General features: G+C 46.5%; 1 protein-coding gene across 1 annotated transcript in view; it reads left to right on the top strand.

Moving 5' to 3' along the window:
- Window positions 1–4,612: 4,612 nt before the first annotated feature.
- Window positions 4,613–14,295, top strand: part of LOC142198580 (meprin A subunit alpha-like) — a 32,142-nt gene continuing 22,459 nt past the window's right edge. The window contains exons 1-4 of the mRNA XM_075269608.1: window positions 4,613–4,681; window positions 4,785–4,806; window positions 5,541–5,594; window positions 13,632–13,672. Coding sequence (XP_075125709.1) covers window positions 4,613–4,681; window positions 4,785–4,806; window positions 5,541–5,594; window positions 13,632–13,672 — 186 coding nt within the window. The remainder of the gene's footprint in view (window positions 4,682–4,784; window positions 4,807–5,540; window positions 5,595–13,631; window positions 13,673–14,295) is intronic.

Genomic DNA, 14,295 nt, shown 5'->3' with positions numbered 1-14,295 from the left:
TCTTCGGGCACGCCTGCCTCTTCTTTCTTCTTGAAGCAACGCCCTCTGGTCCCGTCTCTTCTGCCGGCTTCCTATTGGTCTTCTTCCGGCTTGAGGTCTTCAAATTTTGCGCCTGCGTAGTAGCGCTTCCCTCCGGATCGCTACTGCCCAGGCTCACTCGCCATTTTACTTAATGGCAGTTCGCAAGCGTGCAGTACGCTCGTGTAGTTCTACGGGGAATGGCAAGTGAGCTTTCGCAGTAGTGCTCCGGAGGGAAGCGCTACTACGAAGGCGCGAGATTTGAAGACCTCAAGCCGGAAGAAGACCAATAGGAAGCCGGCAGAAGAGACGGGACCAGAGGGCGTCGCTCCAAGAAGACAGAAGAGGCAGGCGTGCCCGAAGATGATGTAGCATTGTGCATCCCCGCCCCCAGTGCACGTTCAGGTACAATTAGCATATATGTTTTAATGCTTTTATTTAAAAATGGAACCGGGGTATAATATAACATTTACGGGGCCTGAATGGTCTTTTTAAAGTCTATTCACGCATATGTGGGGTCTATTAGCATGATTTTGCTGATAGAGCCCCTTTAAATGAATGGAGAATGTCACGGACACAGCTAGTGTCCGCTGCTAATGTCCATGCAAGACATTAGCAGCAGACACTGACGGTAGTGTGAACGCCCCCTAAGATACTCCATGTGCCTCATATTAATAGCAATTAACCCCATCATGTCCCTCACATTAACCCCCTGTGTGCCTCACATAAGAGTTACTGATATGTTAGAGACATGGAGGTAATAATGAAGTATCTCCATGATTAGTACCCCATATATCTCACACATCAGTAACCCTTATGGTGAAGTACACATGGGGTTAATGTGAGGGACATGATGGGGTTAGTTGCTATTAATATGAGGCACAAGGAGTTACCAAAACTAAATGAATAACTCCAAGTGCCTGACATTAATAGGAATAGTAACCCCCCTCCCCCCTCCAGCCTGTACCTGTGTGTGCACTGTGCTTTCTTTCACTTTGCTTCCTCTTCTCCCTCTCACGTGTAAGATGCAGAACGGCAGGGATCTTCTATAGAGCGATAAGCTCCGCCTCCTCCGCTCTCCTCACCCTCTCATTGGTTGACAGAGGGCAGCCAGAGAAGGGGGGTGAGGAGGGAGCGTCCTCTATCAGTAGCTGCAGCTCCCTGGCTGGCTGCTGTCTATCAGCCGATGCTGCAGGTACACAGTGTGCTTCACATATATACTTCCTAATAGGGAAAGTATATGTCTGAAGCACACTGTGTGCAGGGAGCTGCAGCTACTGATAGAGGACCGACAGGGGGCCCCTGCAAGTGACAATTGCCCTGCCGACCGACCCAAGTTTTGATAGGTACGGGCCCCCGCTAGGCGTGGGGCCCCGGGCGGTTGCCCGGCTCGCCCGGCCCTGGATCCGCCCCTGGCGTTTCGGCAGCTCTCAAGCTGTCCTGTCGCTGAACTCTTTCCTCACGTTGTGCCCATGATTGTTCCTGCATCTCAGCTGCTTGCTGGGAAGCCATACAAAGTGGGATAAAAAGAAGCCTATGTGTTAATCGAGGTTACAAACTATCTATGTGCCAAATTTCAGTCAAATCAGTTCAGGGCGGGTTCACAAATGCGGTCGGTCTTCGCTTTAACCAATCCGGCAGGTTTCCGTCTTCTGCCTCGAGAAACTGGACAGGGGACGGAAACCCGGTAGTCAGTTTTCAAACTCATTCACTAGAATGGGTTTGCAAAGTGACCGCCTGTGTGTGTCTTCTGCCTGTCCGCGGCGAAACCACTTTTTTTTAAACTGGACACAAAGTTGGACACGCAGGACTTTGTGTCCGGTTAAAAAAAAGGTTTCGCCGTATTAATGAACTTAGAAAAGCAATGGTTGCTGCCCATCAGTCTGGTAAGGTGTATAAAGCCAATACGATATTGACACATTTATACGTAGCTACAGCTGCTCCCAATCTTGACTGTGGCTTTATCTGGTGATGTCTTCTGAAAAAATACAGGTAGAACACGGATATTGATGTCATATGACAGCTGAAAATGTAACCCTTCATATGACACCAGAATCATTGTTCTATGTTCCTATATTATACATGATCCCTGCCCACCTGTACTTTATATGTTTCAGCTAGTAATGAACACGGGCAGATGTAGATTTCATAGAAATGAGCCAAAATGTATTAATAGAATAGTATAATAGTTCTGGACCGCTCATTGACTTTATACATCTGGGTTCATTTATATTTATGTCTTTGGGTTAAGTATAGAGATGAGCGAACACTATTCGAAACAGCCGTTTCGAATAGCACACTCCCATAGAAATGAATGGAAGCGGCCGGCACGCAGACTTTGCCGGCAGCCGGCCGCTTAACCCCCCGCGTGTCGGCTATGTCCATTCATTTCCATGGGAGCGTGCTATTCGAAACGGCTGTTTCGAATAGTGTTCACTTATCTCTAGTTAAGAAACTTCACAAAATTGTGTAGCTGTAAGACCAGTATGCCTGTTACTACAGCTGGATATCTCATAGACAGGAAGGATTTATTACCTTCTCTGTCTTCCCGATTACTGTGTGGAGCCGCCATGATGCCACTCCACACTGTGTGAAAAAATATAACACCCTTCGCTGGAGATCTGCCCTCCATCTGATGCGGACCTTCTTTCCTGTGTTAACCTAGAGCACCTGACGGCTAGCACGAATAACACGGTCACGGCCTTTAACTCGATTTGGTCCCCTTGGCATACCTACTGTACATTATACCTAGTGTTAGTTTTTAGAGATGAGCGAGTAGTGTTCGATCGAGTAGATGTTCGATCGAATACTACGGTATTCGAAATACTTGTACTTGATCGAACACTACTAGCTGTTCGAAGTTTAATGTTCAATGCAGAACCAGCGTTGATTGGTTGCTATACATTCTGCCAATCAATGCTGGTTCTTCTGCTACCTTTCCGAAGTCTTCTCCGCGCTGCGTCAACACGTCTTCTTCCGGGTGGAATTCACTCTGCCTAGGCATCCGGCCTAGGCAGAGCCGACTGCGCATGCGCGGGCATGCTCGCGCATACACACGCATGCGCAGTCGGTTCTGCTCAGGCGTCGGGCCTGGGCAGAGCCGCACGCGCATGCGCAGTCGGCTCTGCCTAGGCCGGATGCCTAGGCAGAGTGAATTCCACCTGGAAGAGGACGCGGTTTAAGCAGTAGATAACCGGCTCTAATGCCTCCGATCGGTCCCCGGACCGATCGGAGGCATTAACCCCTCTGGCGCCGCGGTCAAAGGCGCCGGAGGCGCCTTTTTGGCCGGGATCGCCGGCTCCTGGAGCATGCTCCAGGGCTGACGTCCCGTTGCCATGACAGCCGGGAGCCTTGTTAAAGGCTCCCAGGCTTGTCTGCAAATCCTCTCTTTTGCAGGCTGGTCTATGCAGCCTGCAAAAGAAAGGATGCTTTTTTGCAATGCATTGCAATGCATTAGCATTGTAATGCATTGCATTAGTGATCAGACCCCCTGGGGTTCAACACCCCTAGGGGGTCTAATAAATGCAAAAAAAAAAAAAAAAAAAGTTAAAAAAAATATAAAAAAATATAAAAAGAATTAAAAGTTCAAATCACCCCCCTTTCCCTAGAACACATATAAAAGTAGTTAAAAACTGTGAAACACATACATGTTAGGTATCCCCGCGTCTGAAATCGCCCGCTCTACAAATCTATAAAAATATTTTTCCTGTTCGGTAAATGCCGTAGCGGGAAAAATAGTCGAAAGTGCCAAACCGCTGTTTTTTCACTGTTTTGATTCTGATAACAATTTGAATAAAAAGTGATCAAAGCAATAACATTTACCGAAAATGGTAGAACTAAAAAGTACAACCGGCCCCGCAAAAAAAGACGCCCTATGCATCCCCGTACACTGACGTATAAAAAAGTTACGGCCGTCGGAATATGGCGACTTTTAGAAAAAAAAAATTTTAAACACAGTTTTGGAATTTTTTTTAGGGGTCAAAATGTAAATAAAACCATATAAATTTGGTATCCCTGGAACCGTACCGAAACACAGAATACAGGGGACATGTCATTTTGGCTGCACAGTGAACGCCGTAAAACCAAAGCCCGTAAGAAAGTCGCAGAAATGCATTTTTTCTTCAAATCCACCCCATTCTGAATTTTTTTCCTGCTTCCCAGTACATTATATAAAATACTTAATGGTAGCATCATGAAGAAAAATTTGTCCTGCAAAAATTAAGACCTCATATGGCTCTGGGAGCGGAGAAATAAAAAAGTTATGGGGTTTAGAAGGAGGGGAGTCAAAAACGAAAATCAAAAAATGCCATCGGTGGGAAGGGGTTAAAGCACTGTAGAAATGATTATGTGAGCAGTACTGAGGTCTATGGACACTCATGATGGGAATACAAGTAAATATTTTGGTCATCTCAGCGGATAGCCGAGCGTTAGAGATTACTTTATAGGCCAATTTACATCTTCAAGATAAAGATAACTTCTCAAGTTCATGGTGATAACTGTGATAATAGCAAAACATCAATTGTGCAAAGTTCAAGTATCCCTTATAAGATGTGCGGGGGGTACGGAGTTAGTGAGTATTGTCCTCGAAGTCACCATGGTGTCCCGGGAGTCTCTGGGGCTCCTCTGCCTGGTCGCCATCATTGTCCACTGTAATGCCTACACAGTGAGTACAGCCATGGCTGGATAGTAATATTCAGATTGTCTCTATGTGCTCTTTAGTGTGTTTGCGTTATTTTTGTTGAATTTTGTCTTATCTCTTTTTACAGATTAATCGGCAAGAACAATCCGGTAAGAGAAAACCTCACAATGTTTCTATGACTTGGTCTTATATTTCTTACCACCGGTGTATTAATCCCTTTCTGCTATGGCAAATTTTAAATTTTTATTTTTTCCCCAATTTTCCAAAATCCACAATTTTTAAAATCTTTTTACATCCCTATAGCTACAGGAGGACTTGTTTTTTTGTGGGATAAATTTTACTTTCTATGGGCGCCATTTACTATTCCATTCTAAGACCTGGGGAGCCAGGAAAAATCTTAAAGTGGTGGAATTGGAAAAAAGCCTCAGCGGCGCCGTTGTCTTAGGGGTTTTGTTTTTTTACGGCGTTCACTGTGTGATAATTTTACCAGTCGTATAACCATAGTAATAAAAAAATAAATGGTATGGTGTTTTGTTATATTTTAGTGTCTTTAAAAAAATTAAAAACTTTTCTCAAAACAAAATTTTCTTAATTTTGGTCCTCCTAAGAGGTTTGATTGTTTATACAGTATACTGCCAATGTTAGGAAGGGGTCATCTGGTATGGACAACCTAGTTTATATACCCAATTGGAGGATTAGGATTCAGTCCTCATTGTAAAAGTACAATGCATTTAATGGACATTGTGTAAGGTCTGTTTCTCTTGTGGTGGCACTAGAGGGAAGTTACTTTCTCACAGACTCCCCAAAACCGTCAGCTGATCACTAGGGCTGATATGTTGATATATTGTCATTTACAAATTATGTAACGTCTTCATTTCTCTAGTAGAAGAAAGTGTAGAAGCCGGAGAATTCATAGACATCCCTGACATAAACCAGAGTAAGTAATATGTCCTGGTATCTCCTATCTATCTATCTATCTATCTATCTATCTATCTATCTATCTATCTCTTATCTATCTATCTATCTATCTCCTATCTATCTATCTATCTATCTATCTATCTATCTATCTATCTCCTATCTATCTATCTATCTATCTATCTATCTATCTCCTATCTATCTATCTATCTATCTATCTATCTATCTATCTATCTATCTATCTATCTATTAGAGATGAGCGAACAGTGTTCTATCGAACACATGTTCGATCGGATATCAGGGTGTTCGCCATGTTCGAATCGAATCGAACACCACGTGGTAAAGTGCGCCAAAATTCGATTCCCCTCCCACCTTCCCTGGCGCCTTTTTTGCACCAATAACAGCGCAGGGGAGGTGGGACAGGAACTACGACACCGGGGGCATTGAAAAAAATTGGAAAAAGTCATTGGCTGCCGAAATCAGGTGACCTCCATTTTAGACGAATAGTGGATTTCAAATCCGGGTCATATGAGAATGTGAACTTTGTGACTATGAGACAGGGATAGCTGTACAGGCAGGGATAGCTAGGGATAACCTTTATTTAGGGGGGAATGTTATTAAAAATAACTTTTTGGGGCTCTATCGGGTGTGTAATTGTGATTTTTGTGAGATAAACTTTTTCCCATAGGGATGCATTGGCCAGCGCTGATTGGCCGAATTCCGTACTCTGGCCAATCAGTGCTGGCCAATGCATTCTATTAGCTTGATGAAGCAGAGTGTGCACAAGGGTTCAAGCGCACCCTCGGCTCTGATGTAGCAGAGCCGAGGCTGCACAAGGGTTCAAGCGCACCCTCGGCTCTGATGTAGGAGAGCCGAGGGTGCACTTGAACCCTTGTGCACCCTCAGCTCTGCTACATCAGAGCCGAGGGTGCGCTTGAACCCTTGTGCACACTCTGCTTCATCAAGCTAATAGAATGCATTGGCCAGCGCTGATTGGCCAATGTATTCTATTAGCCTGATGAAGTAGAGCTGAATGTGTGTGCTAAGCACACACATTCAGCTCTACTTCATCGGGCTAATAGAATGCATTGGCCAGCGCTGATTGGCCAGAGTACGGAACTCGACCAATCAGCGCTGGCTCTGCTGGAGGAGGCGGAGTCTAAGATCGCTCCACACCAGTCTCCATTCAGGTCCGACCTTAGACTCCGCCTCCTCCGGCAGAGCCAGCGCTGATTGGCCGAAGGCTGGCCAATGCATTCCTATGCGAATGCAGACTTAGCAGTGCTGAGTCAGTTTTGCTCAACTACACATCTGATGCACACTCGGCACTGCTACATCAGATGTAGCAATCTGATGTAGCAGAGCCGAGGGTGCACTAGAACCCCTGTGCAAACTCAGTTCACGCTAATAGAATGCATTGGCCAGCGCTGATTGGCCAATGCATTCTATTAGCCCGATGAAGTAGAGCTGAATGTGTGTGCTAAGCACACACATTCAGCACTGCTTCATCACGCCAATACAATGCATTAGCCAGTGCTGATTGGCCAGAGTACGGAATTCGGCCAATCAGCGCTGGCTCTGCTGGAGGAGGCGGAGTCTAAGGTCGGACCTGAATGGAGACTGGTGTGGAGCGATCTTAGACTCCGCCTCCTCCAGCAGAGCCAGCGCTGATTGGTCGAGTTCCGTACTCTGGCCAATCAGCGCTGGCCAATGCATTCTATTAGCCCGATGAAGTAGAGCTGAATGTGTGTGCTTAGCACACACATTCAGCTCTACTTCATCAGGCTAATAGAATACATTGGCCAATCAGCGCTGGCCAATGCATTCTATTAGCTTGATGAAGCAGAGTGTGCACAAGGGTTCAAGCGCACCCTCGGCTCTGATGTAGCAGAGCTGAGGGTGCACAAGGGTTCAAGTGCACCCTCGGCTCTCCTACATCAGAGCCGAGGGTGCGCTTGAACCCTTGTGCAGCCTCAGCTCTGCTACATCAGAGCCGAGGGTGCGCTTGAACCCTTGTGCACACTCTGCTTCATCAAGCTAATAGAATGCATTGGCCAGCGCTGATTGGCCAGAGTACGGAATTCGGCCAATCAGCGCTGGCTCTGCTGGAGGAGGCGGAGTCTAAGATCGCTCCACACCAGTCTCCATTCAGGTCCGACCTTAGACTCCGCCTCCTCCAGCAGAGCCAGCGCTGATTGGCCGAATTCCGTACTCTGGCCAATCAGCACTGGCTAATGCATTGTATTGGCGTGATGAAGCAGTGCTGAATGTGTGTGCTTAGCACACACATTCAGCTCTACTTCATCGGGCTAATAGAATGCATTGGCCAGCGCTGATTGGCCAGAGTACGGAATTCGGCCAATCAGCGCTGGCTCTGCTGGAGGAGGCGGAGTCTAAGATCGCTCCACACCAGTCTCCATTCAGGTCCGACCTTAGACTCCGCCTCCTCCAGCAGAGCCAGCGCTGATTGGCCGAATTCCGTACTCTGGCCAATCAGCACTGGCTAATGCATTGTATTGGCTTGATGAAGCAGTGCTGAATGTGTGTGCTTAGCACACACATTCAGCTCTACTTCATCGGGCTAATAGAATGCATTGGCCAATCAGCGCTGGCCAATGCATTCTATTAGCGTGAACTGAGTTTGCACAGGGGTTCTAGTGCACCCTCGGCTCTGCTACATCAGATTGCTACATCTGATGTAGCAGTGCCGAGTGTGCATCAGATGTGTAGTTGAGCAAAACTGACTCAGCACTGCTAAGTCTGCATTCGCATAGGAATGCATTGGCCAGCCTTCGGCCAATCAGCGCTGGCTCTGCCGGAGGAGGCGGAGTCTAAGGTCGGACCTGAATGGAGACTGGTGTGGAGCTATCTTAGACTCCGCCTCCTCCAGCAGAGCCAGCGCTGATTGGTCGAGTTCCGTACTCTGGCCAATCAGCACTGGCCAATGCATTTCTATGGGGAAAAGTTAGCTTGCGAAAATCGCAAACTGACAGGGATTTCCATGAAATAAAGTGACTTTTATGCCCCCAGACATGCTTCCCCTGCTGTCCCAGTGTCATTCCAGGGTGTTGGTATCATTTCCTGGGGTGTCATAGTGGACTTGGTGACCCTCCAGACACGAATTTGGGTTTCCCCCTTAACGAGTTTATGTTCCCCATAGACTATAATGGGGTTCGAAACCCATTCGAACACTCGAACAGTGAGCGGCTGTTCGAATCGAATTTCGAACCTCGAACATTTTAGTGTTCGCTCATCTCTACTATCTATCTATCATCTATCTATCTATCTATCTATCTATCTATCTATCTATCTCTTATCTATCTATCTATCTATCTATCTATCTATCTATCTCCTATCTATCTATCTATCTATCTATCTATCTATCTATCTATCTATCTATCTCCTATCTATCTATCTATCTATCTATCTATCTATCTCTTATCTATCTATCTATCTCCTATCTATCTATCTATCTATCTATCTATCTATCTATCTATCTCCTATCTATCTATCTATCTATCTATCTATCTATCTATCTATCTAGACAAAATATATATATGACCATACCAGTCAGTTCTCTCTACGCTGTGCTGACGAGGTCCAACCAGACCAAAACTGCCATCCGTAGCTGAGAAACTGACTTGGTAAAAATCCCACATTATGCAGTAAAGGCTTCTGGGAATGTTGGGCATGCTGTTCAGGGTGCTTCCTATAGAGAGCAGCATAACAGAGGCACTGTCTCCCTATTTACATCTTGGGAGACAGATTTGAATATTCCTCCCATGATCCCTTACAGTGGAGCCAGTGGCGTAACTACTGTGGTAGCAGTGGTAGCAGCTGCCACAGGGCCCGGGACATTAGGGGGCCCGGCGACAGCTGCTACCGTTGTGTTTTTTTAAATTTTTTAATAGGCCGTTACTGGCTGGAGTTACTCCAGCCGGTAACTGGCCCTATATACTTACCGATCCTGGCAGGGGCCGGGATCGGTAAGTAACGCCGCCAACCCCACAAGCAGTGGCGTAACTAGGAATGGCGGGGCCCCGTGGCGAACCTTTGACATGCCCCCCCCCCCCCCCCCCCCGGCTGGCATCGAAAACCCCGACCAACGCCGAAAACCCCGCACGACCCCACCCCCCGCATTCCTACGCATACTATTACGCTCCATAATGGCCCCTGCACACATTATTATACCCCATAGTGGCCCCTGCACAAATTATTATACCCCATAGTGGCCCCTGCACACATTATTATACCCCATAGTGGCCCCTGCACACAGTATTATGCCCCATAGTGGCCCCTGCACACAGTATTATGCCCCATAGTGGCCCCTGCACACAGTATTATACCCCATAATGGCCCCTGCACACATTATTATACCCCATAGTGGCCCCTGCACACATTATTATACCCCATAGTGGCCCCTGCACACATTATTATACCCCATAGTGGCCCCTGCACACATTATTATACCCCATAGTGGCCCCTGCACACATTATTATACCCCATTGTGGCCCCTGCACACATTATTATACCCCATAGTGGCCCCTACACACATTATTATACCCCATAGTGGCCCCTGCACACATTATTATACCCCATTGTGGCCCCTGCACACATTATTATATCCCATAGTTGCCCCTGCACACATTATTATACCCCATAGTGGCCCCTGCACACAGTATTATACCCCATAGTGGCCCCTGCACACACTATTATGCACCATAGTGGCCCCTGCACACATTATTATACCCCATAGTGGCCCCTGCACACATTATTATACCCTATAGTGGCCCCTGCACACAGTATTATACCCCATAGTGGCCCCTGCACACAGTATTATCCCCCATAGTGGCCCCTACACACAGTATTATCCCCCATTGTGGCCCCTTCACCCACTATTATGCCCCGTTTTGGACACCCATTAACAATTATTATACTCTGGGGTCTTTTCAGACCCCAGAGTATAATAATCGGAGACCCGGGGGAAGAACAACATAAAAAAAAAACAAAAACACTGTAACTTACCTGTCTCTCGACTCCCCGCTGGCGGCCATCTTCAATGACGTCAGGGACGTCATGTGACCGGGAGCCTGCGTCGCGACGCATAAGGATGCAGGCCCCGATCATGTGACGTCTGAGACGTCACACAAGTAGGCTGAAGCCTGTGCGGAGCCTGGAGAGGTAAGTAACACAGTTTTTTATGTTCAGTTACCTCTCCTGCACTTCCGATCATTATACTCGGGGGTCCGAAAAGACCCCCGAGTATAATAGTGCTTGTGGGGCCCGCAGTGTCACTTACCGATCCCGGCCCCTGCCAGGATCGGTAAGTATATAGGGCCCGTTAGCGGCTGGAGTAACGCCAGCCGGTAATGGCCTATTAAAAAAAACAAAAAAACGCAGCGGTAGCGGCTGCCACCGGGCCCCTAATGTCCCGGGCCCTGTGGCAGCTGCTACTGCTGCTACCATGGTAGTTACGCCACTGCCCACAAGCACTATTATACTCGGGGGTCTTTTCGGACCCCCGAGTATAACGATCAGAGGCCCGGGAGAGGTAAGATAATATAAAAAATACTGTTACTTACCTCTCCAGGCAGGCTTCGGTCTACTTACGTGACCCTGGTCGCATGACGTCCCGGAAGATGGCCAACAGCGACGGAGAATGCAGGGGAGTCGGGAGATAAGTAAGTAACAGTAGTTTGTTATGTTTGTATCCCTCTGGGTCTCCGATTATTATACTCTGTGGTCTGAAAAGACCCCAGAGTATAATAATCCTATTAATATTATAAATGTGAAAGTTTGTGAGTTTGTGGGTTTGTGGGTTTGTGTGTTTGGATGTTTGCATGTTCGGATGTTTGTTCCTCAATCACGGAAAAACCGCTCGACCGATTTGGCTGAAATTTTCCACAAACATAGTCATTACACTCGATTAAACAATAGGCTACTTTTCGTCACAACAGCGCACATACGTTTGTGCCAGGACCCCCACAAAACCCAAACTCACACCACCATCTCTGCAATCTCACACACTTTGGACCATAGCAAGCCACAAAATTCATATTGCCCTCTCCAGCCTCGCCCCTAACCCCACACAATCTCATATACATATACTTTACCACTTTGCCCCTCACCTTAACGATTCTCCAGGAGGCGCTCTTCAACGCTCCGGAGCAGCCATGTTTGCCGACCCCCACCACTTTGACAATCCGCGACACCGCCCACCCATGTCAATACCCCTAGGCGGTCTAATAAATGCAAAAAAAAAAGTTTAAAAAAAGTAAAAAATAAATAAAAAAAATAAATAAAAAGGATTAAAAATTCAAATCACCCCCCTTTCCCTAGAACACATATAAAAGTAGTTAAAAACTGTGAAACACATACACGTTAGGTATCCCCGCGTCCAAAATCGCCCGCTCTACAAAGCTATACAAATATTTTTCCTGTTCGGTAAACGCCGTAGCGGGAAAAATGGTCAAAAGTGCCAAACCGCCATTTTTTCACTGTTTTGATTCTGATAAAAATTTGAATAAAAAGTGATCAAAGCAATAACATTTCCCGAAAATGGTAGAACTACAAAGTAGACCCGTTCCCGCAAAAAAATACGCCCTATACATCCCCATACACGCACGTATAAAAAAGTTACGGCTGTCGGAATATGGCGAGTTTTCAAAAAATAATTTTTTAACACAGTTTTGGATTTTTTTAAGGGGTCAAAATGTAAATAAATCCATATAAATTTGGTATCCCCGGAATCGTAATGAAGCACAGAATACAGGGGACAGGTCATTTTGGTTGCACAGTGAACGCCGTAAAACCAAAGCCCGTAAGAATGTCGCAGAAATGCATTTTTTCTTCAAATCCGCCCCATTCTGAATTTTTTCCCTGCTTCCCAGTACATTATATAGAATAAATAATGGTGCCATCATGAAGAAAAATTTGTCCCAGGAAACATTAAGACCTCATATGGCTCTGGGAGCGGAGCAATAAAAAAGTTATGGGGTGTAGAAGGAGGGGAGTCAAAAACGAAAATCAAAAAATGCCCCAGAGTATAGTAATTGTTAACGTGTGTCCACTATGGAGCATAATACTGGGTGATGGGGCCACTATGGGGCATAATACTGTGTGATAGGGCCACTATGGGGCATAATACTGTGTGCAGGGGCCACTATGGGGGATAAAACTGTGTGCAGGGGACACTATGGGGGATAATACTGTGTGCAGGAGCCACTATGGGGGATAATACTGTGTGCAGGGGTCACTATGGGGACATAATACTGTGTGCAGGGGTCACTATGGGGCATAATACTGTGTGCAGGGGTCACTATGGGGACATAATACTGTGTGCAGGGGCCACTATGGGGCATAATACTGTGTGCAGGGGACACTATGGGGGATAATACTGTGTGCAGGGGTCACTATGGGGACATAATACTGTGTGCAGGGGCCACTATGGGGACATAATACTGTGTGCAGGGGTCACTATGGGGACATAATACTGTGTGCAGGGGCCACTATGGGGACATAATACTGTGTGCAGGGGCCACTATGGGGACATAATACTGTGTGCAGGGGCCACTATGGGGCATAATACTGTGTGCAGGGGACACTATGGGGGATAATACTGTGTGCAGGGGTCACTATGGGGACATAATACTGTGTGCAGGGGACACTATGGGGGATAATACTGTGTGCAGGGGTCACTATGGGGACATAATACTGTGTGCAGGGGCCACTATGGGGACATAATACTGTGTGCAGGGGCCACTATGGGGACATAATACTGTGTACAGGGGTCACTATGGGACATAAAACTGTGTGCAGGGGTCACTATGGGGACATAATACAGCGGCGGCAGTAGGGGTCAGTTGAAGTTATTTATTTATTTATTTATCAATCTCCGATCTCTCTATCTATCTATCTATCTATCTATCATCTATCAATCTATCTATCTATCTATCTATCTATCTATCCATCCATCCATCCATCCATCATCTATCTATGCACTGATATGTTCTCTCCATGTTATCAATGACTCCCATCTTCTATATTTTATCATTTATAGAGCTGGGCCAGGACCTGTTCCAGGGAGACATTAAACTTCCGGTGAGCACCACAATGTGTAGCAATGGACAGTATGATGTGATGGTATTAACTGGAGTACCGTACAGGGGGCAGTGGAAAGATGTTAGAAGGTGGAGGGGGGGTGGGGGGGGTGGGATTGTTGGGACATCAGGTGTGCAGCACTGCGGAGAGGGAACTGGGGCAATAATATATAATATATAAGTTTTCAGCTGGAGAACTACAAAGCCCACAATACCTCTAAAGGTATGTGTGTTTTGTATTAATAATGATGTAGGCTATGCTACTAGCATAGCAGCCTGTTTGGGGGTGAGACTTTCACTTTAAAGGAGTATTCACATTGTGTTTTTGGCCTCCCTTGCCGGGATACGTTGGTAACCAGTCACAATCAGCTCCCCACTTATCCCTGCACGGAGAACTGCAGGCCCCCCCCCCTTTTTTTTAATGGCCAGTTCTTCGTGCAGGGATAAGTTGACAGCTGATTCTGACTGGTTACCAACGTATCCCGGCAAGGGAGGCCAAAAACGCAATGTGAATAAGCCCTGAGGATTTAATAGGAGGGCTCTTATAGATGGTGTTGGCTCTCTATAGGCGCGGTCACACGTAGCAGATTGTACCTGCAAATAGAATCTGATTAAGCCTTGTAA

The sequence above is a fragment of the Leptodactylus fuscus genome, chromosome 3 (genome assembly GCF_031893055.1).
Source record: "Leptodactylus fuscus isolate aLepFus1 chromosome 3, aLepFus1.hap2, whole genome shotgun sequence".
Lineage (NCBI taxonomy): Eukaryota > Metazoa > Chordata > Amphibia > Anura > Leptodactylidae > Leptodactylus > Leptodactylus fuscus.
This window is presented reverse-complemented; position numbering and strand designations above follow the sequence as displayed.